This window comes from Lampris incognitus, chromosome 10 (genome assembly GCF_029633865.1).
Source record: "Lampris incognitus isolate fLamInc1 chromosome 10, fLamInc1.hap2, whole genome shotgun sequence".
Taxonomy (NCBI): Eukaryota; Metazoa; Chordata; class Actinopteri; order Lampriformes; family Lampridae; genus Lampris; species Lampris incognitus.
Window position 1 is genome coordinate 23,162,620 of NC_079220.1, and position 26,695 is coordinate 23,189,314.

Below are 26,695 nucleotides of genomic sequence, written 5' to 3' on the forward strand. Positions count from 1 at the left end.
AGGCAGCCAGTCAAGCACAGTATGTATTTGTTTGCTGGCCTGAATCTACTTCTATAAACAACCTCTGGAGTTTGGAGCTGCTGAATAAACCAGGTAAAATAATTATTCCTTCCTTTTAGCAGATTAAAAACTAGAGCTTGAAATGAACATTTTGAAAGTGAACAGTTCCTAATTTCTTACTGTGAATTAAGGCGGTTTTATAAGCTTTACATTTCAGACAATGTTCCAGTATCAGTTTTAGCATTAGTTCATAAAGTGTAAATTTTCACTTTTTAATGTGTGTCAGCATTTGCTATATTTAAACAAACCAGTTGAGTTCTTTTAATTCCCATTTGTTTGACGTACATTTGTCCGGAAAATTTTAAGCAATGTATGAGTAAACTTATAAACAAACAGATTTGAAAACATTGGCAGAAAGGATTTTAAACAATGAAATCTTGGACCAAAGATTGTTGACATATCTAATTTTGTGATGTATCTTAAATATGTTTGAGTGTAATGAATTATCTTCTTCCGTATATCATTCCAAACAACATAGAATTGTCTTTCCCTGTACTTGCATAGTCCTGCAGTCATACTTTTGTGTGGTTGCTGCCCTTTCAGTCCAGTGTCTATGCTGTAATGTTAACATTTAAATCTTCTATACAATCTCAGCCTACAATACTCTGTTCAGCATGTTGTGGAGATCTAGTCTTCTGTTGCATTGTCATACTGACAAATTGTACTGCTGCAGGTGTACACCATGCACATGTGTTGTCATGCCATATAAGCCTATCCTTTTAATTTTTGAGCATTTTTTTTAAAATTTGAATTTGATCACTTTACTAACATTTCTTCTTGATACTGCAACAATTCAGTTACCCATGTGGGTCATCCAGGTTTTGCATGATCTAATAGCTACCTATAATGTTGCAATGATAGTGAGTGAACACTTGCAACTTGCGATCATTTCCCTCACTGTTTCTCACTGGTGTGGCCTTTTCAGTAAATTTGCAATTTTTGTTACGATTCTGATATATATACTTTAAAGGCCTTTATTGTGGAAATGCAATATAGATAAATTAATTATATACCATGTGTATCCACTTGAATGTAATAAAAAAAATACAAACAACATATTTCCAAACCATTCTCATCTTCAGCCTCCATGATGTCAGGTACCTGTGGGGCTGAGGAGTTGGAGAGGATATCAGAGGAGATGAAGTGGCGCGCACTAGAACGCAAACAATTTTGTGATGAAAACCAAGAGATGCGCTTACTCAATGAGCTCAGGACCCGTATCGAATTTGTAAGCCGAGGTAAAGTATGAAAGAAAACATGCAAGGATTTTCATTCTAAAATGAACAATTGATACAAAGATGGTGCCTATTCTGATTGGTGTGATGGAAGTACCAACACATGATTGATTATTATTTAGGTGAATAGCCATCTGAAGATATTCACATATAGTACAATAATGTTTTGGATGATATAACTATATATCATGACACCTATCATTTTGAAATTAGTAAACGTAATGCAACGATGTTGTGAACTGCTCTCTGTAGTCTAATGGATAAGACAACTGTTTGTCATGACAGTGGTCACTGGTTCGAGGCTTGCCATAATCTGCATCTGGAGAAATTCTTGCCTTACTAGTAAATGATCTGATTCTTGAACATAGTTTTGATATGATTTAGTTATGTGAAATATGGCTGAAACCAAATGTTTTCTTTCCCTTAAATGAAGCTTCCCCACCTGACTATACTTATGCCCAGCTCGGGCAAATAAACAAGGTCGAGTCAATTTTATTTGCATAGCCCAATATCACAAATTACAAATTTGCCTAGAGGATCTTAACAGCAACACAACATTTTGTCCTTAGACTCTCACATTGGATAAGGAACAACTCCCTAAAAAAAAAAAAACCTTTAACAGAGAGAAAAAATAGAAATGAACCTCAGGGAGAGCAACAGAGGAGGGATCTCTCTCCTCAGACGGACAGACGTGCAATGGATGCTGTGTTTACACAATTTACAGAATACAACATTGAAAAAGGATAACAGAATTATAATGGAATTATAGAATATATGAAGAATATGATGAGGAGGATGCCAAGCAGTGTCCAGACACCATCGGAACAGCCCAGGACCTGAGCCATGCGACCACCATCACCATGTAAAAAAAAAAAAAAAATTAGTCACACATCTTAGGTGAGAGAAGGATATAACATTAAAACAGGATAACAAAATTATATGACTTTATAAGATACATAAAAAGAAAATATGATGAGGGGGATGCCAAGCAGTGTCCAGGTGGTGGCCACTGTCACCATGGAGACCTGGAAGGACAGACTGCACATGCACACAAGGGAGACTCGCATCACACCATTCACACACAGAAAAAAGAAAGAAGACATCATTCAGAGAGAGACAAAAGACATGTTTTCATTTTAATTTACCTTTATTTAACCAGGTTAGTCCCATTGAGATTAAAATCTCTTTTACAAGAGAGACCTGGCCAAGAATGGCAGCAGTACACCAGTTTCATTACACACTCGCATGAAATCAACAGAATAACTCAAAGTGCAAAATAGCATAAAAATGAAGGGAGAAGATACAAACCTGTTATCAATTGAAACCTTTATGATTTCCAGTAGACTCAGATTCCATAGACTTAACCATACCTTTAAATTTGGATAGAGTAACCAAGTCCTGGAGTTTAAGTCTATTCTGCAGGCTATTCCAGGCAGATGGTGCAGAAAACATAAAGGCCTTCTCGCCTAGCTCAGTCCAAACTTTAGGAACAGTCATTTGCAAGGTGTCCTGAGACCGTAACCCATAAGTGCCATGTTTTATGGACAGAAAGATAGGTAAATAACAGGGGAGGGTACCCAGAATGGACTTAAAGATAAAAACATACCAGTGACTAAGTTGCCATGTTGATAGAGCAGGCCGATTCACTTTGGAGTAAAGGACACATTGATGAGTGAGAGCTCTACAGTTTGTAACAAACCGTAATGCTCCATGATACACAATGTCTTACATATGGAGACAATGGGCTGATGTGTTCATGTACAGTAAGTCACCATAGTCAAGAACAGGCAAGAATGTTGCTTCAACTAGTCTTCGCCTGACATTGAGAGAAAAATAAGACTTGTTCCTAAAATAAAAACCTAACTTCAATTTCAACTTTTTCACCAGGCTATGTATATGGGGCTTAAAAGAGAGGTGGTCATCAAATCCCAAGTATTTGTAGGTGGAGACTGCCTCAATTTGTTTACCTTGAGTAGTAACAATGCTCTGATTTAACTCTAACTTCCTAGTGTTTGAAAACACCATAAGTTTGGTTTTTTCAGCATCCAAGACAAGCTTCAGTTGATGAAGCTGAGCTTGCACTCTGTTAAAAGCATTTTGCAGATTCTCAAAAGCTTTGCTGAGAGTAGCTGCATAACAATAAATAACCGTATCAGCTGCATAAAAATGGAAAGATGAGTTTTGAACATTTTCTCCCAAGCAGTTTATGTACACAGTAAATAAAAGTGGACTTAAGACAGAACCCTGAGGGACCCTCTTACAGACTGTTTGGACTTCAGAAGTAAGCCCCTCAAACTGGGTAGCCTGGGTCCTACCCGTAAGGTAATTGATAAACCAACCTACAGCCTGTAGAGAGAAGCCAGTATTAACAAGTCGCTCTATCAGAATATTGTGATCCACGGTATCAAAGGCTTTTGACAAGTCAATAAAAAGAGACACACAGTGTTGCTTTTTATCCAACGCGCTGCTGATGTCATTTACAACTTTAACTGCAGCAGTAACAGTGCTATGCTTCTTCCTGAACCCTGACTGATGATTATGGACTCTGATTCCATCTCTGTGCCTTTGGATCTCAGTGCAGCCTTTGACACCATTTATATCTGTATATTATTACACAGAATAAATTGTAATTTTGGTGTCTCTGGTTTAGCTCTCTCTTTTTTAATATTTTTGATTTCGATATACTTTACTGATCCCTGAAGAGAAATTACACTCTGTATTTAACCCATCCTAGTGCTGTAGCTAAAAGCAGTGGGCAACCGCCAGGCAGCAGCCATGCCTCAGTCAAGGGCACAGACAGGAGTACTAACCCTAACATGCATGTCTTTTTGATGGTGGGGTAAACCGGAGCACCTGGAGAAAACCTACCGCAGACACAGGGAGAACATGCAAACTCCACACAGGACGACCTGAGATGACTCCCAAGGTTGGACAACCTTGGGGTTTGAACCCAGGATCTGTTTGCGGTTAGGTGACAGTGCTAACCACTGCGCCAACGTACTTACTTCTTGGCGTAACTCCTACTTATCTGGAAGAACACATTGTGTCTGCTATAATAATATTACATCGAAATTCTCTGACATTAAATATGGCATACCTCAGAGCTCAGTTCTTGGCCCTCTACTTTTTTCTCTTTATATTTCACTTCTTGGCCAAATTATACGCAGTCGTTGAATAAATTTGCATTATTATGTGGATGATACTCAGCTGTATGTGCCTATAAGGGCTGAAGATCGTATTCAGATGATTAAATTACTGGCCTGTTTGGCTACTACTACTACTACTACAACTTTTAGCTGGGTCGCCACAACAAATCATCTGATTCCATCTCTTCCTGTTCTCTGCATCTACCTCTGTCACACCAGATACCTACATGTCCTCACTCACCACATCCATAAACCTCCTCTTTGGCCTTCCTCTTTTCCCCTTTATTACAGCTTAATATTCAGCATCCTTCTCCCAATATACCCAACATCTCTCCTCTGCACATGTCCAAACTATCTCAATATTGCCTCTCTTGCTTTGTCTCCAAACCGTCCAACCTGTGCTTTCCCTCTAATATACTCATTCCTAATCCTGTCCTTCGTTATTCCCAATGAAAATCTTAGCATTTTTAATTCTGCCACCTCCAGCTCCACCTCCCGTCTTTTCGTCAGTGCCACCATCTCCAAACCATACAACATAGCTGATCTCACTACCATCTTCTAATCCTTCCCTTTAACTCTTGCTGGTACCCTTCTCTCGCAAATTACTCCTAACACTCTTCTCCAGCCCCTCCACCCTGCCTGCACCCTCTTCTTCACCACTCATCCACACTCCCTGTTACTTTGAACAGGTGACCCCAATTATTTAAACTCGTCCACCTTCGTCACCTCTACTCCTTGCATCCTCACCATTCCACTGTTCTCCCTCTCATTCACGCATATGTCTTCTGTCTTGCTCTTACTGATTTTCATTCCTCTTCTCATGCATGCCTCCACCTCTCCAGACTCTCCTCAACCTTTCGCCATACTCACACTACAGATCACAATGTCATCCACAAACATCATAGTCCACAGAGACGCCTTCCTGATCTCATCTGTCAACCTGTCCATCACCATTGCAAACAAGAAAGGGCTCAGAGCTGATCCTTGATGTAATCCCACCTCCACATTGAACCCATCCGCCATTCCTACTGCACACCTCACCAGTCACACTACCCTCATACATATCCTGCACCACTCTTACATACTTCTCTGCCACTTCCGACTTCCTCATACAATACCAAACCTCCTCTCTTGGCACACTGTCACATGCTTTCTCTAAATCCACAAAGACACAATGTAACGCCTAATGACCTTCTCTATACTTCTCCATCAACATTCTCAAAGCAGACATCACATCTGTAGTGCTCTTCCGTGGCATGAAACCATACTGCTGCTCACTAATCATCACCTCTCCTCTTAACCTTGCTTCCAATACTCTTTCCCATATCTTCATGCTGTGGCTGATCAACTTTATACCTCTGTAGTTGCTATAGTTCTGCACATCACATTTATTCTCGAAAATCGGTGCCAGCATGCTTCTTCTCCACTCCTCAGGCATCCTCTCACTTTCCAAGATTGTGTTAAACAATCTAGTTTAAAACTCGACTTCTATCTCTCCTAAACACCTCCATAGGTATGCCATCTGGAACAACTGCCTTTCCACTCTTCATCCTCTTCATAGCTGCCGTCACTTGCTCCTTGCTAATCCAGTGCACTTCCTGATTCACTATCCCCACATCATCCAACTTTCTCTGTCTCTCATTTTCTTCATTCATCAGCCTTCTACCTTCTCAACACTCTCTCCTCACTTATCAGCTCATTTCCATATGCATTCTTCATCACCCTTTCCTGCTGCACATCCTTCCCAACTCGGTCCATCTGTCTAGCCAATCGCTACAAGTCCTCTTCTCCTTTCTTAGTGTCCAAACCTCATACAACTCACCATATGCCTTTTCCTTTGCCTTCGCCACCTCTCTCTATGCTTTATGCCACATCTCCTTGTACCCCTGTGTATGTTCTTAATCTCTCTGACTATCCCACTTCTTCTTTGCCAACCTCTTCCTCTGAGTACTTTGCTGTTCTTCCTCATTCCACAACCAAGTCTCCTTGTCTTCCTTCCTCTGTCCAGATGACACACCAAGTACCTTCTTAGCTGTCTCCCTCACTATTTCTGCAGTGGTTGACCAGCCATCTGGAAACTCTTCACTACCACCCAGTGCCTGTCTGAACTCCTCCCTGAACACCACACAACATTCTTCTTTCTTCAACTTCCACCATTTGATCCGTGGCTCTGCCTTCACACTCTTCCTCTTCTTGATCGCCAAAGTAATCCTACAGACCACCATCCAATGCTGCCTAGCTACGTTCTCCCCTGTCACCACCTTGCAGTCTCCAGTCCCTTTCATATCACGCCTTCTGAAGATAAAGTCCACCTGTGTGCACTTTCCTCCACTCTTATACATCACCCTGTGTTCCTCCGTCTTCTTGAAATATGTATCTACCAAAGCCATTTCCATCCTTTTCACAAAATCCACCACCATCTGTCGTGTGATATTCCTCTCCTTGACACCATACCTGCCCATCACCTCCTCATCACCTCTCTTCTCTTCACTAACATGCCTATTGAAGTCTGCTCCAATCACCACTCTCTCTTCCATGGGCCCACTCTTCACCACTTCATCCAACTTACTCCAGTATCCTTCATTCTCTTCCATCTCACACCCAACTTGCAGAGCATATGCTCTGATAACATTCATCATCACACCTTTGATTTCCAGCCTCATAGCCATCACTGTGTCTGACATCCTGTTCACCTCCAACACACTCTTGACATACTCTTCCTTCAGAATTACTCCTACCCAATTTTAACCCACCTCCAATGCTCCTAGTCTTACTCCACTCCCATCTGGTCTCTTGCACACACAGTATATTTGCCTAGCTGGAATACTAACTGAAACTACGGTACATTCTATCTCGAGGTCTCCACTTTCAAAATACAGGGATCCTGTGTGTACTCAAAGTTAAAAAGAAGTCAGCTGGTGGCAGGGCCGTTTCCTATCAGGCCCCCTTCTTGTGGAATAACCTGCCTGCGGCCGTCAAACAATTAGAGTCTGTTGAGTCCTTTAAATCCAAACTTAAAACGCATATTTTTGCCTTAACCTTCAATTAGTTGCCTTTAGACTGAGTGCTTTATGACCTGGTCGGTTTCCATCTCAATGAATTTACCAAGCACTGTTCTGCTGACGAGATTATAGAGTATACATTATTGACTATTGCAAACTGTTCTCTTCTCTCACATGTCGTTTCTCTCTCTCTGAATGATGTCTTCTCCTTTCTCTTCTCCTGTGAATGTGAATGGTGTGATGTAAGTCTCTCCTGTGTGCACGTGTAGTCTGTCCTCTTCCCAGGTCTCCATGGTGATGGCGGTTGCCACCAGGAAACTGCTTGGCATTCTCCTCATCACATTTATTTTCTTTTATATATAACTTATAAATCCATATCCCTTTTCAATGTTATATCCTTGACTAATGTTTTTTTTTCTTGTTTTTCCTCCCACATCTACATGGTGATGGTGGTCGTGTGTTTCAGGTCCTAGGCTGTTCCAGTGGTGTCTGGACACTGTTTAACATCCTCTGTCATGGCATATCCTTCATATATCTTAGAATTCCATTATAATTCTGTTATCCTCTTTCAATGTGGTGTTCTGTAAATTGTGTACACACAACATCCATTGCACTTCTGTCCATCTTGGGAGAGATCGCTCCTCTGTTGCTGTCCCTGAGGTTTCTTCCTATTTTTACTCCCTGTTAAAGGTTGCTGTTTTTGTTAGTTTTTTTTGTTTTGTTGGAAAGTTGTTCCTTTTCTGATTCGAGGGTCTAAGGACAGGGTGTTGTATTGCTGTAAAGCCCCCTGAGGTAAATTTGTGATTTGTGATAATGGGCTATAGAGCAGGATAAGCAGTTTGGATAATGGATGGATGGATGACTTAAATTTCAGTTGGAAACATTTATTTTAAAGACATTCCAACAAAAGCCATATACATACAAAAAGGAAGGGAGGACAGACAATGTAATCCTTGAAAATGATGTATTTATGCCTTTTTTTTACTCCAATTCTCATTTTCTGTCTTTAATTAGCAGAAAGTGATATGTATCAGAATGAGATCGAATGCATTGAGGACAGACTGACCCCTGAAAGGAGGGGGGAGCGCCAACAAAACCAGGATAAGATCCTTGATATCCAGGAACATAGAGGTGTGTCTACATTCACTGCAAGAAATTGCGTCACTGTTTCTTTCATTCAAAATATTGTCTTTTCTTCTACTAGAACATAAGACCATTTCAAACCAGGTGGTTGTGCCCACCTCCCTCTGGCTTCCAGAGTCTACTTGTAGCATTGTTATGGCTTACCCCTCTACACCTGGTGAGTTTGTGACATGCCTGTTTATAAGCAGATAGATAAGATATGTTAATGGTGTGCTTGGGTGCTGTGGAGTTTGCATGTTTGGGCATGCAAGGTTGCCTGGCCTGGATCCAGACCTTTGAATCCGTCCACTCTACTGAGTTGACTGATTCTTCTGGTCTGGCATCATGACATGAAACAGTGGTTCCTTGGTTGTAAAAGTGATTCTCCAATGAGCACTGTGGGGACACTAAAGATTAGCCTATCAGCACGACGGGCAGGACTGACCGTTGTCAAGCTGTTCAGACAGCAAACGACACTGCGCCTGCATACCCACCTACATCCACGGGATCTCAATGTGCTCCTCATATGAATAGACAGGCAGATAAGTGCTCTGTGAGTAAATGCCAGGCACGTTACACGTGATAACCATGGAAATGGCTTTTGTGCACTACTGTATCGCTGTCGCTACAACTATATTTTCTTTATAGGTTATAGCAACATATTAAAATAGATCTTCTAGAAATATTGAAAGAAAGAGTCTATAACTAAATAACATAACTACTAACCTTCAAATTAGTTCAGTTAAGTTGTCTCGATGCACGCCCAGTAATACAGGTAAAGAAATCCCAGAAAGTTGAATCAGTTCATCTGGACACAACTTTTATTGGGAGAAATGTTTCATCACTCATCTAAGTGACTTCTTGTGTCTCAACTGTCTGCAAAACCAAGGATCGGTTTCATATGTAAATTGCCATGACCAATAACTAGAGAAGTACCACAGATGTGATATTCGTACTCAAGACCATCTTGTCTCATCTCATCATCTGCCGCTTCTCCGGGGTCGGCACATGGTGGCAGCAAGCTAAGTAGGGCACCCCAGATGTCCCTCTCCCCAGCAATGCCCTCCAGCTCCTTCCGGGGGAGCCCAAGACGTTCCCAGGCCAGATTGGACTTGTAGTCCCTCCAGTGAGTTCTGGATCTACCCCGGGGTCTCCTCCCAGTTGGATGTGCCCGGAAAAGCGCCAAAGGAAGGCACCCAGGAGGCATCCTAATCAGATGCCTGAACCATGTAAACTGGCTCCTTTTGATGCAAAGGAGCAGAAGCTCTGCGCTGAACTCCCTTCGGCTGTTCAAGCTCCTCACCCTATCTCAAAGGCTGAGCCCAGACACCCTACAGAGGAAACTCATTTCAGCGACTTGCATCTGCGATTTCACCCTTTCTGGTCACTACCCCAAAGCTCATGACCATAGGTGAGGGTTGGAATGAAGAGTGACTGGTAAATTGAGAGCTTTGCCTTCCAGCTCAGCTCCCTCTTCACCACAACGGTCCTTTACACAATGTCTGCATTACTGCTGATGCTGCACCAATCCGCCTGTCAAGCTCCCGCTCCATCCTACCCTCACTCATGAACAAGACCCCGAGATACTTGAACTCCTTCACTTGAGGCAACAACTCATCCCAACCCAGAGGGAACAATCCACCATTTTCCGGTAGAGAACCATGGCCTCAGACTTGGAGGTGCTGACTCTCATACTGGCCATTTCACACTCAGCTGCAAACAACCCCAGTGTGTGCTGGAGGTTGCGTTCTGATGAAACCAACAAAACCACATCATCTGTGAAGAGCAGAGATGCAATTTTGAGGATCCGAAAATGGACACACTCCTCGCCTTAGCTGCGCCTTGAGATCCTGTCCATAAATATCACAAACAGAATCAGAGACAAGGGACAACCTTGGCAGAGTCCGACACCCACAGAAAGCATGTTTGACTTTATGCCCAAAATGTGGACACAGCTCTCACTTTGGTTATGCAAGGACCGTATGGCTTGTAGCAACTGCCCTGGTGCCCCATACTCCCACAGTACCCCCCACAGAATGCACCGGGGTACATGGCTGTAAGTAAGCCTTCTCCAATCCACAAAACACATGTAGACTGGCTGGTCAAAGTCCAATGCCTCCCTCAGTACTTCCACAAGGGTAAAGAGTTGGTCCGTTGTTCCACAGCCAGGATGGAATCTGCATTGTTCCTCCTGGATCCGAGGTTCGACAATCGGTTGGAGGCTTCTTTCCAGCACCCTAGAGTAGACTTTCCTAGGGAGGCTGAGCAGTGTGATGCACTGATGATTAGAGCACACCCTCTGGCCTGTTGGGTGTATTCAGGACCTTAGCTGAAAAATACATTGAAAGACAGAAAGACACTGTATTTATTGATTTGGAGAAGGCATATAACAGAGTATCGAGAGAGGAGTTGTGGTGTTGCCTGAGAGCAAAGAGAGTGGCAGAAAATTACATCAGCATAATTAAGGACATGTACAGGGACTGTAAGACTGTAGTTCGATGTGCAGGTTTGAGGTGAAGGTAGGTCTGCATCAAGGATTGGCATTGAGCCCTTTTCTTGTTTGTGATACTGATGGACTACCTCAGAGAACATCTTAAGAAAGAGCCACCCTGGAGCTTGATGTTTGATGATGACATTGTGCTAGCAAATGAGGACAAGGAAAGGTTGGAGAGAGATCTTGAAGATTGGGGAGAAGCGCTAAAGATCAGAGGACTAAAGATCAGCAGAACTTATACTCAGAAACTGTGCATAAATAAGCAAGTAGAAAGTTCAGGATTGACCTTAGGAGGAGACGATGTCCCAGAAGTTAACACATTCAAGTATTTAGGATAGACAATACAGACAGAAGGCAGTGGTGAGAAAGAAGTCAAGAAAAGGACACAATCTGGGTGGAATTAATGGAGAAAGGTAACTGGAGTACTGTATGACAAAAGAATGCCATTAAGGGTAAAGGGCAAGGTATACAAATCAATGGTTAGGCCTGCCATGCTCTATGGTATGAAAACAGTGACAACAACAGAGAGGCTAGAATCTACATTACAGGTAGCAGAGATGAACATGCTGCGCTGGTCCTTGGGAGTGACTAGAAAAGAGTGGAAGAGAAGTGAAGAAGTGAGAGCTACATTCAAGATCAGAAGAAGGGATGAAAAATTGAGAGAGGCAAGATTGAGATGGTTTGAACATGTACAAAGAGGAGGCATTGATTATATGGGGAAGAACGTATTGGACATGGAAATACATGGCAAAAGAAAAAGAGGAAGACCAAGGCAAAGATGTGAGACCAGATAGAGGAGGACATGAGGAAGGTTGAACTGCGGGAGAGGGGTGCGTCAGACAGAAAGCTATAGAGGGCAAAAATCCGCTGTGGCAACCCCTGAGAAACAGGGAACAAGCAGAAAGAAGAAGATTAACTAGAGTTACAGTGGCCATATGTACTATACACAGAGGATTGGGGGAATATTTGCAAACACAGCACTGTAGGTGAAAGCACTGTCACCATCTTACAATGTTATGATTGCAACTATTCCATTGCATATGAAACCAATTGTTGGTTTTGGCTGTTATGCAGCTGTGCTGTTTATAAGGCTGGGAATATCTGCAGTCAGTTGAGACTGGAGAAGTCACTTAGATGAGTGAGCAAATGTTTCTCCCAATAAACGCTGTGTCCAGATGAACTGATTCAAGTTTCTGGGAGTTCAGTTAAGTAGTTTACTAGTGAGCTGAGTTGAGTATAGTTTCAGGGAACTCACACACAGCAAGGATCAGTCTCTCGTTCATTTTGTGGGGTGACACTGTGTGTCGCGTAGAGAAAAGTTCAGGACAATTAAATTCTGGTGCCAGGCGGATGTGTGCGTGAGACGAGCATGACTACGAGAGTTTCACGGGATTGCACCCAGTTGTCGCTCCGCCTGACAGATTGCCCACGCCTTCCTACCTGCCCGCTCACCTCTCATTAAAAATTAATTACTTGGGCGCTTCATTGCTCCCCGTCTGAAAAGACCAGATGGCATGTCCTCTCAATGTTGCCCTATATGTAGTTTATTATTCATTGGCTCTGCTCCACTGTTAAAGCCCCAGCAAAATCAGTATGTTGGCATGGCTACGCATCAGTGCTGACTTAACAAGACAATAGATTCAGGTGGATACGTTGGTCTGTATTTAGCTTGAGAACCAGGCGAATCTGCAAGCTCATGTTTTACATTTGCTCTGGCATATACGTCCTGCCACATCCCCGTTCCGACAGATTTCCAGCCGACCTGGCCTGGGTCAGGCTAATCACAACTGTTTATCCAATTGGGGCGGATTTGAAAAGATGACGTACAGCCTCGACCGACCAGAGGAGGCGCTAGTGCAGCGACCAGGACACATAAGTGATGGTCTGTGTGGATTTGTGACGCGGGTCCTTGTGACTTTTTAGGAAAAGTAACAGATCAATATTGGAAATTTTAATTTACTGCAGCCCTTTTAACATGTACAGAAACTGGATAGTTAATATTGCTGACATTACCTCGAGATCTGAATTTGTCATGCCATTGTTGTGTCCTGGGTGTCCACAACACTACCCTTACCTACTGATGATGATGAAGTATTAATAGTAGTACTGAGACCTTCTCTTATATTTAAAGATATGATACATAATTTCTTTTGGTGAAAAACTACATATTATACATATTTTCTTTCATTGCGTTGACAATAATGCGTGCCAGTGTTGATTGCTGACTTGTTATCACTTTACAGCACCCACAGTGATTCTGGACATTGAAAAACTTCCTGCATGTCCAGCTAAAACGCAGTGTCCTGAATGCAGAGGGTTCATCACCACAGAGACTGTGACCTCTGTCAGCAGTTTAAACTGGTTGATATGTGCCATCACTGCCATGATCGGGTAGGCGGCCCTCCCACCTTGGCTCATCACAGTCAAAAAAACCCCCAAAGAAACAACAAAACAAAAAAACAATTTTATTTGCCTGAAAATGTGAAAGCAGTTTGTGGAGCCTACAAGTTTTTGTGCAGCAAATGCAAATGCTTCAGTTACTGGCATGTGTTATATTTCCTGATCATTGTCTACATCTTGTCCATTCTTTACACAGCTGCGTGGCCGGTTGCTGCTTGGTTCCTCTCTGCATGGATAGGTTCAAAAAAGTCACCCACATGTGTCCCAAGTGTCAAACTTCCATCCACACAGTTAAAAGGCTCTAACGAGAGAGGAGTGGCTGATAGGAGCTCAGACTGTCAATAAGACCCCAGATTCAGAAGCTGTCCTCCGCCGGGCTGACAGTAGGGTAGCATCGCAGGAATGGTCTCTACCGTCTCTACTGTGAACATGAGCCATTAACATTTACATATGCAAGGTCACGTTACAGTGCATTGAATGACCGTGGGAAGGATAATGTGTGGTGTCGTCATCTTAACTTTTTGTTTGCAAGACTACTCTCACTGCAGTTTCTATGGAGCACAAATAGAAGAAGACACGTTTCTCTGGGTTAACAGGTCAGTTTATATGTGAGTCTGTATAATATTTGCATTGGAAATTGTGCTTCCCTATCAGATTTTATCATTCACTGAAAACCTTTACCCATCACTATCAATGAAAACATATATCCTTTAGTAGTTAAAAAACCGGACAAACTGAACCTTGCACAAACCTTTCATTAGCTCGGTTCACCCCAAGAACTGCATGGACCAATTCAGGTCTTGTCAAAGTGCAGAGGTTTGGCTGTGTATTCAACAAACAAAATGCAAATGTCGAGTCCCATGATTCTCCATGAGTTTTATTGACAGACCCCAAAGGCTGCATTTACATCACGGGGATTCACAAACTGCAAACCCCCAAATACTCCTTGGTATTTACAACAGAATTCAGACATGCTATATTTGTATAAAAGGTGTAGGATACAAACTATATACACAATGTGCAAATCAAATAAGCATACTAATTATGCATGATGATATCTCTAAAAGGCTTTACACCTGTAAAGTTAAAAAAGATACGTATTTTTGGATTAGAGTACACTGTCCCTTTCACTGAGCTGAATAATTTGGATAGTCAAATGAGGCACAGATAGTGTGTACAGCCTGTGGATGAGGAACCGAAACAACACAAGTCATGACTCCAGGGATTGACCCCAAATAAAGGCAAGGGTCATTTTAAGGCAGATGGTATGGGATGGATATCCTTTATTTAAGGGAGAATTGTAAATATTGCTATTTTATTATCTTCCTTTCGTGAACGAGATGCTTATTTCTTGTGTAAAATGTGTGCATCCTTCAATTGCAATGGAAACTACTGTAAGTGCTTTCATCAAAAATGTCTTTCTTTTATTCAAAGGAGTGCCTCAGTGTCATGAATAATAATAATAATACTAAAAAAAATCCTTGGTCAACTCTATTTGTGTTTTCTCCATTAGATGTCACTATGACACAATACGACTCCAGTTCATCGTGTTGATCTTTCACCATAAGATAAGGTGCCTGGCTCCGGACAAAAATCTATTCAAAAAAAAAAAAAAAAAGAAGAGCACTGGGCAGTTTTGAATGGCTGTTGTTGTGTTTTGTCATGTGGTGTCTCTATTGATACAGTGTAATATTACTCAGGGAGCTCACAGTCTCATCAGGCCCAATATGTTTTACACTTCATGATTAGAGTAGGAAAAAATAAGTTATTGCATCAACGTGAGATCCAAAGAAATTCAAACCACTATTAGTCATTGTTAGGCCGTAGACGGTATCTCCACATTCAGAGTACAAAGCATACATCAATCTTCCTTGCTCGGTCACGGCAATCTTGCAACCATCAAAATCAAATTACATATAGATGCATTCCAGGGGCAAAGCAACTATCATCCAACAGGCTGCGAAATGTGGCCTATAAAACTTGTCAAAAGCAAAACTGTGAAGCCGAAACGTGCGTTGGGGCAGAGATGAATGGGGGGGGAGACGCACAGCGCGGTCACGTGTTCGCCGAACACAGACACGCGCACACACTCAGCTGATCCGAACACTGGGAGAAATGCTCTGGAAGCAGACACCGGGGCTTAGCAGGGGCACAGTGTGCAGAGAGCCCTTTGTAGTGAAGAGAAAAGCGCTCGTTGGGGCCAGCTCAGGTCAGAGCGGTTGGCTGCCGGGCCAATTATTTTGTCCCGTGCACACACAAAGGTAAATACAGCAGCACAACAAAGTCTGGTAAACAAACTCAATGGCCTGAAGTGGTGCGCGCATATCTCAAGTTGCAGTGATTGCACCTCCGAACTGATTTAAAGTTTCAGAGCACAAAGACGCATTCAGCAGAAGAGAACCAGGGTCGATGGTCCTCTCTGACTGTTGAAGTGGAGAGAATGATAACCATATGAATGCGTTGACGTTTCTTTCAAAAACACACATACGAGTGCATATGGTTCAATATCTTCCAACTCTTCTTCCAGTATTTTTCATATATATGCACAGATAAAAAAACAAAAACAAAAACGGAACTATACTGCTCAAAAAAATAAAGGGAACACCTAAAAACACAATATAGACCTCGATGAATGAAATATTTCAGCTGAAAATCTTTATTTATTAGACAGAGGAATGTGTTTAGAGCAAAATAACCTAAGAATGTTCAATGGAAATCAAAATCATTAGCCCATTAAGGTCTGGATTCAGAATCATACTCAAAATCAAAGTGGAAAATGAGAACATAGGCTGATCCAACTTCTGTGGAAATTCTTCAAGACGATTCAAAATGAGGCTCAGTAGTGTGTGTGGCCTCCACGTGCCTGTATGCACTCCCTACAATGTCTGGGCATGCTCCTGATGAGATGACGGATGGTCTCCTGAGGGATCTCCTCCCAGACCTGGATCAGGGCATCGGTCAACTCCTGGACAGTCTGTGGTGCGACATCGCGTTGGCAGATGGTACGAGACATGATGTCCCAGAGGTGCTCGATTGGATTCAGGTCTGGGGAACGTGCAGGCCAGTCCATAGCATCAATGCCCTCTACATACAGGAACTGCTGACACACTCTGGCCACATGAGGACGAGCATTGTCATGCATGAGCAGGAACCCAGGGCCCACTGCACCAGCATATGGTCTGACAATGGGTCTGAGGATCTCATCCCGGTACCTAATGGCAGTCATGGTACCTCTGGCTAGCACGTAGAGGTCTGTGCGGCCCTCCAAGGATATGCCTCCCCAGACCATCACTGACCCACCGCCAAACCGGTCATGCTGGAGGATGTTGCAGGCAGCAGAACGTTCTCCACAGCGTCTCCAGACTCTCTCACATCTGTCACATGTGTTCAGTGTGAACCTGCTCTCATCTGTGAAGAGCACAGGGCGCCAATGGCGAATCTGCCAACCAAGATGTTCTCTGGCAAAGGTCAATCGGGTTGCACGGTGTTGGGCTGTGAGCACAGGCCCCAATTGTGGACGTCGGGCCCTCATACCATCCTCATGCATTCTGTTTCTCACTGTTTGAGCAGAAACCTGCACATTAGTGGCCTGTTGAAGGTCATTTTGTAGGGCTCCGGCAGTGCTCCTCCTGTTCCTCCTTGCACAAAGGACCAGATAGCGGTCCTGCTGCGGGGTTGTTGTCCTCCTGCGGCCCCCTCCACGTCTCCTGGTGTACTGGCCTGTCTCCTGGTACCTCCTCCATGCTCTGGACACTGTGCTGGGAGACACATCAAATCTTCTTGCCACAGCACGCATTGATGTGCCATCCTGGATGAGCTGCACTACCTGAGCAACTTCTGTAGGTTGCAGATACTGCCTCATGCCACCTCTAGTGGTGAGGGCACTAGCAAAATGAAAAACTAACCAAAGATCGGCCAGAAAAGATGAGGACAGGCAAATGGTCTGTGGCCACCACCTGCAAATCCATTCCTTTTATAGGGGTTGTCTTGCAAATTGTCTAATTTCCACCAGGTGGAAATTAGACAATTTACCAACAGGTGAAATTGATTCACAAATCAGTGTTGCTTCCTAACTGGACAGGTTGATATCTCAAAAAGTGTGATTGACTTGGAGCTACATTGCATTGCTTATGTGTTCCCTTTATTTTTTTGAGCAGTGTAGTTAGATGAATATGTGCAAGCAGTTCCCATACCTGTTTAGCAGCTACTGCTGATATATTCATCCAACTAGCTTATCCACTCCTATGTACACATATATATAAAAAATATCAAAACATTGACGAAATTTAACATTTAAGCATATTGTGGCGAATTCAGGGGGCAGCCAGGAAGCGAACCCGGGTCGCCCGCACCACGGGCAACTGCGCTAACCAGTCAATAAATGGTCTGACCCCTTAGCCAAGGGCTAGCAAGTCTAGTCATCCGTGGTCGTTACACTAGCCCCCTCTCCTTCGGGAAGCGCGTCCCCATACTTCAGCATATCAGCTCCCTCATGCGTCTGGGCTAACGCGCTTCCGTTGGCTTCACGGTCTCACCACCGCACTTCTGACACCAATGAAGCGAATTCAGGGGCAGCCAGTTAGCAAACCTGGGGCGACTGTGCTAACCAGTTAACTAAAGGGTCTGACCCGTTAGCCAAGGGCTAGCGAGTCTAGTCATCCGTGGTCGTTACAATATATTTGGAATATGTCTGAACCTTAAAAAAGTGTTTTTTAAGTGGATTTATATACCATCCATCCATCCATTATCCGAACCGCGTATCCTGCTCTCAGGGTCGTGGGAATGCTGGAGCCTATCCCAGCAGTCATTGGGCGGCACGCGGGGTGACACCCTGGACGGTTACAACCAAAACGAGACATGATGGCATCTTTTATCATAAGCTACAGCGCTAGCTAATTCCTCATTGACATAGGCCATTGAGGACTTCTGTACAGGTGCAGTAAGGATGCTTTCAGCCAACTCCTACTACAGCCACCGTTAGTGAGTTCATACATAATCTTTCATCGTTTTCCTTTTAAAACGGGGACTATGAGAACTGCCAAAATGATGTGGGCCACAAAAGCCACAGGTGACGTACATCATGTCATCACTTATTAATTATTCTGTTACTTTATACCCCGGTTCTTCCCTTCTACTGAGCCTCGCTCAGATCAGAGTAATTTTCCACCTCTCCATCTGTAGTCATTGTCATGACCACACTATACATTCAGCGGGAATGGAAGATAAAGGCGAAACAAACTAAAGTTGAGAATCAACTGATTCCAGATAAAAGAGTGGTAAAAGTTTGGTTTAAGGGGTCGTGCATGGTTGAATCCACCATGGCTCTTTTGAAGCCCCATGCACAGCCAACTAACGGAGTTGTCTCTTCTGTGAGAGAGCTCAGTCAGAATCAGAATCAGTATTATCTATCAAGTAAAGTTTCACACATCAGGAATTTAACTTGCTACATTGCTCGATGAGACAGTATGGCACTCTGACACATTCTGCCAGTATCACACTTTTTATCTTCCTCCCCTTGGGATGAGAGGGTTTTATGAGGGAACACCTTTAGGTGTGATGCTACCTCCTTTCTGAGTCTGCTGGAAGAGAACCATACCGAGCTGACTGACACAAACCCACAAGGCAGAATGGAAAACTCCAACCTCTAAGAGCCTTAAGCTTTACATACACAATATGCTCATCTGAGAAGGCCTGATAAGGGATAGGAGACGGCACTTCAGTAAAAAAATCAGTCCCAACTTAACTGCAGTTCTTGGGAGTCCAGGAATTCAGAAGAAAAGACTCCCATGGGTGAGGACATGGCAAGGGGGTTGGCCCCCTCCGTGCACACTGGCATGGTGAGGTCCAACCAGTCCATGTTGTCCAAGTTGGTGTTTTGCAGGTGAAAGGCAGAGGGTGGCGTGTTGTCAATGAAGTCCAACTCCATGGTCTCCACGGGCGAGGAAGGATGCTGGAGTAGCTGACTGTGCAGCTCCTCCATCAGCCTTAGTGTCCGTGGTCCTGTGCCAGCCACCAGCACCCCCTCCAGGAGGGTTTCCAGTGAACTGCCGGTGGCTAAGGTCGGCAAGCTGGGTGAAGGGTCTGGGGTGGGAGCGGGAGTTGGAGGCTGGGCCACTTGGACCTGGTGCGGCGGACGGGACAGCACAGTGTTGATGGGCAGGGTGGTTACGCTGGCAGTCACCGGGAGGAGTTTGTCCAGGCTGGGTGAGTCCTGTCTGATGAAGGGGGCAATCTCTGCAAAGGAAAAGTACAGAGGACCAGGTGTGAGGATGTGATGATGATGATGATTCCTTTTAGGGGATAATTCCCAAATCACAAAAAAACAACAAAAACCAAAAACAAAACACGGTGTCAAGTATATTTCTCACCGCCACTCTCAATCAGCACATCAAACAGGTCATCCATGTGCTGGCTGGTTGCTGTAGGAACCTATAAAAAGAAAGAAAAGACATTGACTACTTTTCCGAGTCAAAAGATTTAGTATGTGTGTCAGGCATGGAAGGTTTTTTTTTCATTGAAAGGCTTTGGTTTGGAAACAGGGAGAATAAGGAGCAGCTCTTTTGGGCAATGAGGAACATCTGTTCATATTTAACCTCTGCGTACATTCATGTGTGTGTGTGTTTCAGCAGGCAGAGAGAAGAGCCCGGGACAGCACTGATGCTATGGGCGTAAAGAAAGTACAGTTGGTTTTGAGAACTGCTGAATTGTTGCTTGTTGCCTTTGGAAAGTGGATTATTCAGACCGTGGACTGTATCCAGAAAAAGGAAATTTGAATTACTTAAGCACCAGAAAGAGCTTTTGTTGAAGTTGGAGCACTGTGTCTGGTGTGTCGTGAAGCTTACCTTAGTATTACCGATACTGACTGATAGTGTTTGACTGTTTTTACCTGTATAGCAGTTTGCATGCAGCGTGTCTGCTTAATGGCGTCTTCATAGCGAGGCGGATCCTTACACTTGGGGATGTGGTTTGTGAACTTTGGCTGTTGCAGGATCACAGATGACTGGCTTTGGGAGGGAGGCTGCGTGGCAGAAAACGACAACGTGCTCTAACACAAAAAATAAAAGCCACTCTGTGTGTGAGATGAAACGCCATTTAACAAAAAAAAAAAAAAAAAAAAAAAAACAACAAAAAAACAAAAACGTAGGGATTATCCTCCACCTTGTGTGTTGTGACGGGCCTTTTAGGGACACCTGGGCTAGTGGAGGCTCTTGCGGGGCCACCACTCCCTGGGGCAGTGTTTGGCAAGTGCTGTGGTGTGTCTTCCATAGCCTCATCCTGATCTGCTCTGAACTGGAAAGCTGAGTCTGGAGCGCTGCTTAGTGGGTCTGTCTGTAGAGAGATCAGCAGTTAGTAGAGATAGAAATGATCAATACATCTGAGTATTACTACAGTACCTTTGACAATATTGTAATGAATTTCCAAAACACTGCATCAGTTCTTAAGATTACACACAAAGAGATGTGTGACCAGTACCAATTCATGGTGTAGTTTCCATCTCAGACCACTAAGTGGCAGGTACAGTATTGTAACAGGGCTGCAAAGAACCACAACAGCAGGCGTTGCCAGGGCCCCACTAGCTATGGCTTTTATTATTGATTTTATGCATATGAGACGTTTCCTTGTTACCTCTGTTTCTAAAATTTGGAAAAAAATCTTGCGATAGATTGTAGTGTTTGTGGTATAATATATGAAATCACCAAATGATTGCCAATACACAGCCCTATTAGTCACCAAAAGGGGGGGGGGGCATGTGTGCAAATGTCAAGCCCCAGAAGAAAGCAGTGCTGTGCAATACACACTCTCTGTGGGGGGCTAATAATGTTTTTGTTGCGGAAAACATACTTTCCCTCCCCTAGGTGGGCAGCAAAGTTATACGCTGAAGCAGAACAAATGACGAGAGCGACTCCTCGGTTCCTGTGTCAAAGTGTGCCTGTGGCTGCTAATCTGGACCTGCTGGTTGTTTGACCCCCTATGCAGGTTGCAGACAGGGTGCTGCCCTCTGCCTGGCCCGTACTCACAAGCTGCTCAGCTAACCCCAAAAGCCTTCACTTTCACAGGCCTTTATTTTGATGTGATTAGAGAAGGAATTCATCACCCGGCCAAGGCCTGGCATTACTATGGCAACAAAGAAGATAAATAACCTAGGATAGTGTGTCAAAGGTGTCACAGGGAAGCTCCTATGAAAAACGAAAAACGCACATGCCTTTTATTCTGCTGTGAAGCACTTTGTGACACTTTTTTTTAGAAGGTGCCCATGAGTTTTATTATTATTGCTATTCCTATCATTATTGTTTTTACTACTTTTCCTTATTACATTACTATCATTCATTGATGAATTCACAGGCTGCTGGCAATAAGAGTTTGTTTTGGCACCTTGTGCTAAATAAGCAGAGATGTTGCTCATATTGAAGATAAACTATTTGCACTCTCTGAATACTATGTACAGTTTATGTTTACCCTTACCTGTGTGGTGGGCCGAGTGTGATTGGTGCATTGCTGTTGCAATACTGCTGAGACCTCTGTTTTCTGTGGCACTGCTCCAGGAACCCTGGTGGAGCCAGGGGCTGCACTGTTAGCGACAACCTGTAACTTGATGCCGTTTTCAGGGAGCTGGATAGCAACAGCCGAAAGAGACAGGAGCATACAAGTCCCAGGCTGAGACTGCCTGAGAGACCGAGACGGCTGCTGGTGACCACCAATAAAAGGCGGCGGCGGGGACACGTGTATCTGATCCGGGCACTCTTCCTTTGTCACCGCCGCTAGGTGATGAGTGGGAGAGCAGGATGCTGAGCAGTTGGAGGAGGAGGAGCCGTTTTCCTCTTTGACCTGGATGAGAGCAGGAGGGCTGGGCTGAGGCAGAGAATCCCCCTGCTGTTGACTCCTCTTCTCCACCTCCAGCTGCATCTTCAGCTCCTCCACCAGCCTCTGTTCCTGCTCCAGCTTCCTCATCAGCTCCTCTATTTGACGCTCCTTCTCGTGGAGCCTCCGGTCCTTCTCAGATGTCCTGGCCTCCGCCCGGCTCTCCTCTTGCTGTGCTCCAGTTGGGGAGTTTCCAATGGGACTGGCGTAAACTGGAGATGACGCCTGGCTTTCCACCATGCTGCTCTCCTCTATACCCAGACTGGACACTTTGGAGGCAATGGGGGACATGGGGGGCGTCAGCCTTATGCTTTCGGATAGCGAGTGCCTCAGGGCAGCTGTGGAGTCCATGGTGGCAGCAGTCTGGTTGTTGGCGCTCTCCTGATATGACTTAAGCCTCTCTATCAGATCTGTCTTGGTACCTGACACAAGGAGTCCTCTTAGTTTCAGCTCTGTTTTAAGCTTAGCAACCTACAGATGAGAAAAGTTAAGATAAGATAAAATAAAGTTTATTCGTTCCTGCAGGGAAAACTGAATTGTGCCGCAGACAATGGTTGCAAAGCAATGTAGAACTGAAGTATGGGTAGGAGAAAGGATCATAGGGAAGGGATAATGAATTGTTATGTAAATGACTTAATTCTTATATACCTCAAATGAACACCTCACTTGTCCTGCTCTTAGTAGCAACATGCATGTTAAATATGTATAGTCTAACTATTAGCAGACTGCAAGGGGGCAGAGTGTCACCTTCATTTCGTCCAGATTGGCAGGTAAATTATCTGGCATGTAGTTGGTTGGAGTCTGGTTGGGCCTCACAGAGGCAATACTGGTTATGGAGACCGTGTGTGGGGTGGAAAGACCATTCCCACTGGAAGAGACCATGTTGGAGCAGCTGTTCTGTCCAACAGCTCCCGATCTGTCAATACAAGACAAGGGGAGTATAGATGAGAAACGGGGGTGCTCTTATGGCCAGCATTCATCTTTCACCATCAACAGCTTCTGTGTGTAGGATGCGGCTGGCAAATATAGTCATGTATCTAAGACAAACAGCGGCTGTGGCGGAAACAGCCATAACAGATAGCCTCGCTTCAACCCGGGAAGAAAGCTCTTTTCAAAATTAGGATTGTTAGAATAAGATAATGCGAATCACAAAACACATCGCTGACGGAAAGCAACGATTCAGGTGTGGTTACAGTTGCATATGCACGAAGCTCAACACAAAAATGAGCAGAGTTTGTGGGACAGCCAAGTCACATACATGTACATTTACTGCAAATGGTGTGTTTGTGTTAAGCGTGTTTGTGGCGTACTTCAGCGGGGCAGGAAGGATAGCTTGGTAGTTATAGTGCTGCTGTTGCTGGCTGAGGATCTGGAGCTGGAGGAACTGCTGCTGCTGCTGCAGGAGCCGGGCATAGGTGGAGTCCATGGGCACGTCGTTCAGCTCCCGCTTCTGGTCCGGCGGAATGTACTGGTGGTACTTCAGCTTTTTCACCCGTGTCTTGGGCTCTTTGCTCTTCTTGCTTCGGCTTTTGTCGCTGGGTGTCTTTGGCTGGCTTTGCTGCGGGAGGACAGCACATCACATAAAAAGGAGGGGGGGAGTTTTAGTGAGTCAGAGGATCATCTGAGAAATGTGCTTTGGGATTCTGACTGATCCCAGTCCAGTAGATGTTGAGAAATACAGTTAAGCATCTGCACAGCGGGACTTGTAACAAATTTTTTTTTTCCTGTTGCATAATTTTTGCAGATAGGTGGAACGCTGTTCAAACGCCAAGTGAGAAAGACAGGATGAGGAAATGGGGGAGTGGAAATGGATGTGCTGTGGCCCTTATTGTTTCACAATTTATAATTACAGGATGCACGTGAAAATGGTGTGGCAAACGAAAAACACAAGTCCAGGCCATGAATACATCAATTCAAGCTGGTTCATGCGAAGTAGGTACCCAAAAAATCCGTTACGCTCCTTCTCTTATCCTACTCTAAGGCAGGGAGGGAGTTCAGCATATGCTCCGAGGGAATCAGGATTAAGATAAATGCACAAGTTATTGCTTCAGTCCCTCTTTTTATTTTTTCTTTCCCCCTCTTATATTTTAAACGGCCTGGACATGGAAGGCAAGCCTGTCATTTGACCCTAATTGAAGACTTCGGGCAGCTGGCATTTTTAAGTCCTTGGATTTGTGAGCCTCCCTTTAGACCATTGTTCTTTGAACTGCATTTGACTTGGCTAAATTCTGACTCTCAACTCACCCCTTTACTGACGCATCTTCTAAACATGACAAAACACAGATGCGATGTGCTGAGACTGCATCTCATTAGAGCTTCAGAAGGAGCAAGCATGGAAAGACCACAGCAAACAGATAAGAGGGAATCAACTTCCAGGGGTGTATTTTAACATTTAGCGGATATGAAAACTCTGGAGAAATACTGTAGCAGGTTCAGAAAAAAAGACAAAATAAACTGCTCAAATGAACCCACCCTTCACACAATATTCAGTACTTCTATGAGTTCAGATGACTTTGAAAATTCAAAGTTCGCGTAGTGCTTTACACGAACCTCAAATTTTCAAATGAATTTACAAGCAACCCATCACTTTATGAAAAAGCTGCAGCTATTTTAGAGTTTGCTCTGTTAAGAAACCACAACAACAAAATAATTCACCTTCACGAGAACGGGCCCCCGTGTGGAGGGGCCAGCGGTGGTAACTGGCTGAGATGTGGCTGCCAGATGGTTGGTCTGCTGCTCGTTGGCGGACATGAGGCCGGGCAAATCCGAAGTGGACTGGGCGGTAAGCGGAGAGTGCTAAGATAAGCAGAGACAGATAGGAACCACATGCCCAAATCAGTACACTGCAAAAAATATCTACAAGTCATCTCAAAGAGACATCTTCTGCCTGTAGAGTGAGATGACTCCCCTTGCGGCCGATGGAGTTTCACCTGTTTCCAGAATTTTCTTGAGGAAAAAAGACAAAAAAAAGACAAAAAAAAAAAATGGAAATAATGCAGCCCAATCCGCTCATATCAAGATATTGTGACTTAAATTAAGAAAAGCAGAGAGACACACTTAGTTGCACTAACACACATTTGTTTATTGGAAAAACAAATGAAAATTCCTCCAATGGAATTTCCACCAATGAAAATTCCATTGGTGGAATTTTCATTTGTTTTACAAAAAAAATTAAAAAAAAATGACTCAATAGGGATCTGAGTTACTTGATTAGATGGACATTTTTTGCAGTGTGTGTGTGCATGTGCGTGCGCGTGTGTGTGTGTGTGTGAGAGAGAGAGAGAGAGAGAGAGAGAGAGAGAGAGAGAGAGAGAGAGAGAGAGAGAGAGAGAGAGAGAGAGAGAGAGAGAGAGAGAGAGAGAGAGAGAGAGGCAGTTAGGCATGTTAATCACCATCCTACGCAGGACAAAACAGTCATATCAACTGGAAAAATACTTCAGTCATTTAACTAAAGACAGATTGATGCCTTGAGCAATGAGGAACCCAAAGAACAGGAAAAGTTTCAATAAATCTTGACTCTTATGCAGTTAAAAAAATGTGCTTAGAAAAAAAAGACAAAAAAGAAGAGAGCTTGGGGTATAATATGCACATAACTGTGGTTAACTCCAGCTATGTTTCCATCCAAATGTTAAGGCACTTCCAAATGAGTAGAATAAAAAAAAGAATAACAGGGCTCTTAAGAATGGGGGGGGGGGGTACAAATATTGTGTACTGTGTCTACCTGTTTTGGAGAATGTGATGTGAATGTGAAGCCATCTGGGAATGTAACAATGATTTAGGGCCGTACAGATGAACTTGGTTTAAAGCTGATGAATTATGAAAAATATCCTACAATTTCAAACACATGACAGTGAACATCTCAAGTATTTTGCCCACAGAAAACATAGAACACATATCATCCTGCTTTTGCTTCATTCACACTGGGATACAACATGTCAAATAAACATGGATTTTTATCACTGTTGACAGATTGATTTTCATTTGTTGTTTTTTTTTCTTTTTTCCATGTCTCTCAACTTTGACATAGCAGATCTGTCATTTCAATGTTATTGCTCTCTGGTCCCGCCCCTCATTCACTCTGATGGGCTGATGGAAGTATAAGTGACACTGGTGAGCTGCATCAGGAAATTTAAGATTGTTTCTGGTTTGAAAAGCGCTGCTGCGCTGTTAACAGAGGTCATGTCCCTGTATTGAGTGCTCAAATCGTAACCTTTCCATAGAAAACTATTAAAAATGTAGAGCGTGCTTTCTAACAGGTCTCTGGTGGATAAATGGCACACGTCTACATAAAATTATCATAAAGTCCTTACTTGTTTGGAGTTAATAACAGTAATTGACTCCAAACAACAGTAAGAGACACCCTCTTTGTTGTATATC

The 26,695-nt window shown here is 43.7% G+C and overlaps 2 protein-coding genes across 6 annotated transcripts in view; one reads left to right on the top strand and one right to left on the bottom strand.

Moving 5' to 3' along the window:
• Positions 1-29: 29 nt before the first annotated feature.
• On the top strand, positions 30-13,764 carry LOC130119773 (cell death-inducing p53-target protein 1-like). The gene is made up of 5 exons (XM_056288374.1): positions 30-93; positions 1,143-1,298; positions 8,458-8,574; positions 13,303-13,450; positions 13,656-13,764. Exons 2-5 carry the CDS (start codon positions 1,148-1,150, stop codon positions 13,762-13,764), a joined length of 525 nt encoding a protein of 174 aa, XP_056144349.1. The 5' UTR covers positions 30-93; positions 1,143-1,147.
• A 5,417-nt stretch (positions 13,765-19,181) lies between these two features.
• Positions 19,182-26,695, bottom strand: part of mrtfbb (myocardin related transcription factor Bb) — a 63,426-nt gene continuing 55,912 nt past the window's right edge. For 4 of the 5 annotated variants that reach the window (XM_056287577.1, XM_056287578.1, XM_056287580.1 and 1 more), the window contains 8 exons: positions 24,974-25,114; positions 23,629-23,876; positions 23,066-23,234; positions 21,923-22,789; positions 20,618-20,788; positions 20,346-20,477; positions 19,828-19,888; positions 19,182-19,693 (listed from right to left, as the gene is read on the bottom strand). In XM_056287577.1, coding sequence (XP_056143552.1) covers positions 19,188-19,693; positions 19,828-19,888; positions 20,346-20,477; positions 20,618-20,788; positions 21,923-22,789; positions 23,066-23,234; positions 23,629-23,876; positions 24,974-25,114 — 2,295 coding nt within the window. In that variant the 3' untranslated portion in view covers positions 19,182-19,187. The remainder of the gene's footprint in view (positions 19,694-19,827; positions 19,889-20,345; positions 20,478-20,617; positions 20,789-21,922; positions 22,790-23,065; positions 23,235-23,628; positions 23,877-24,973; positions 25,115-26,695) is intronic. The other variant, XM_056287579.1, reaches the window with a different exon arrangement.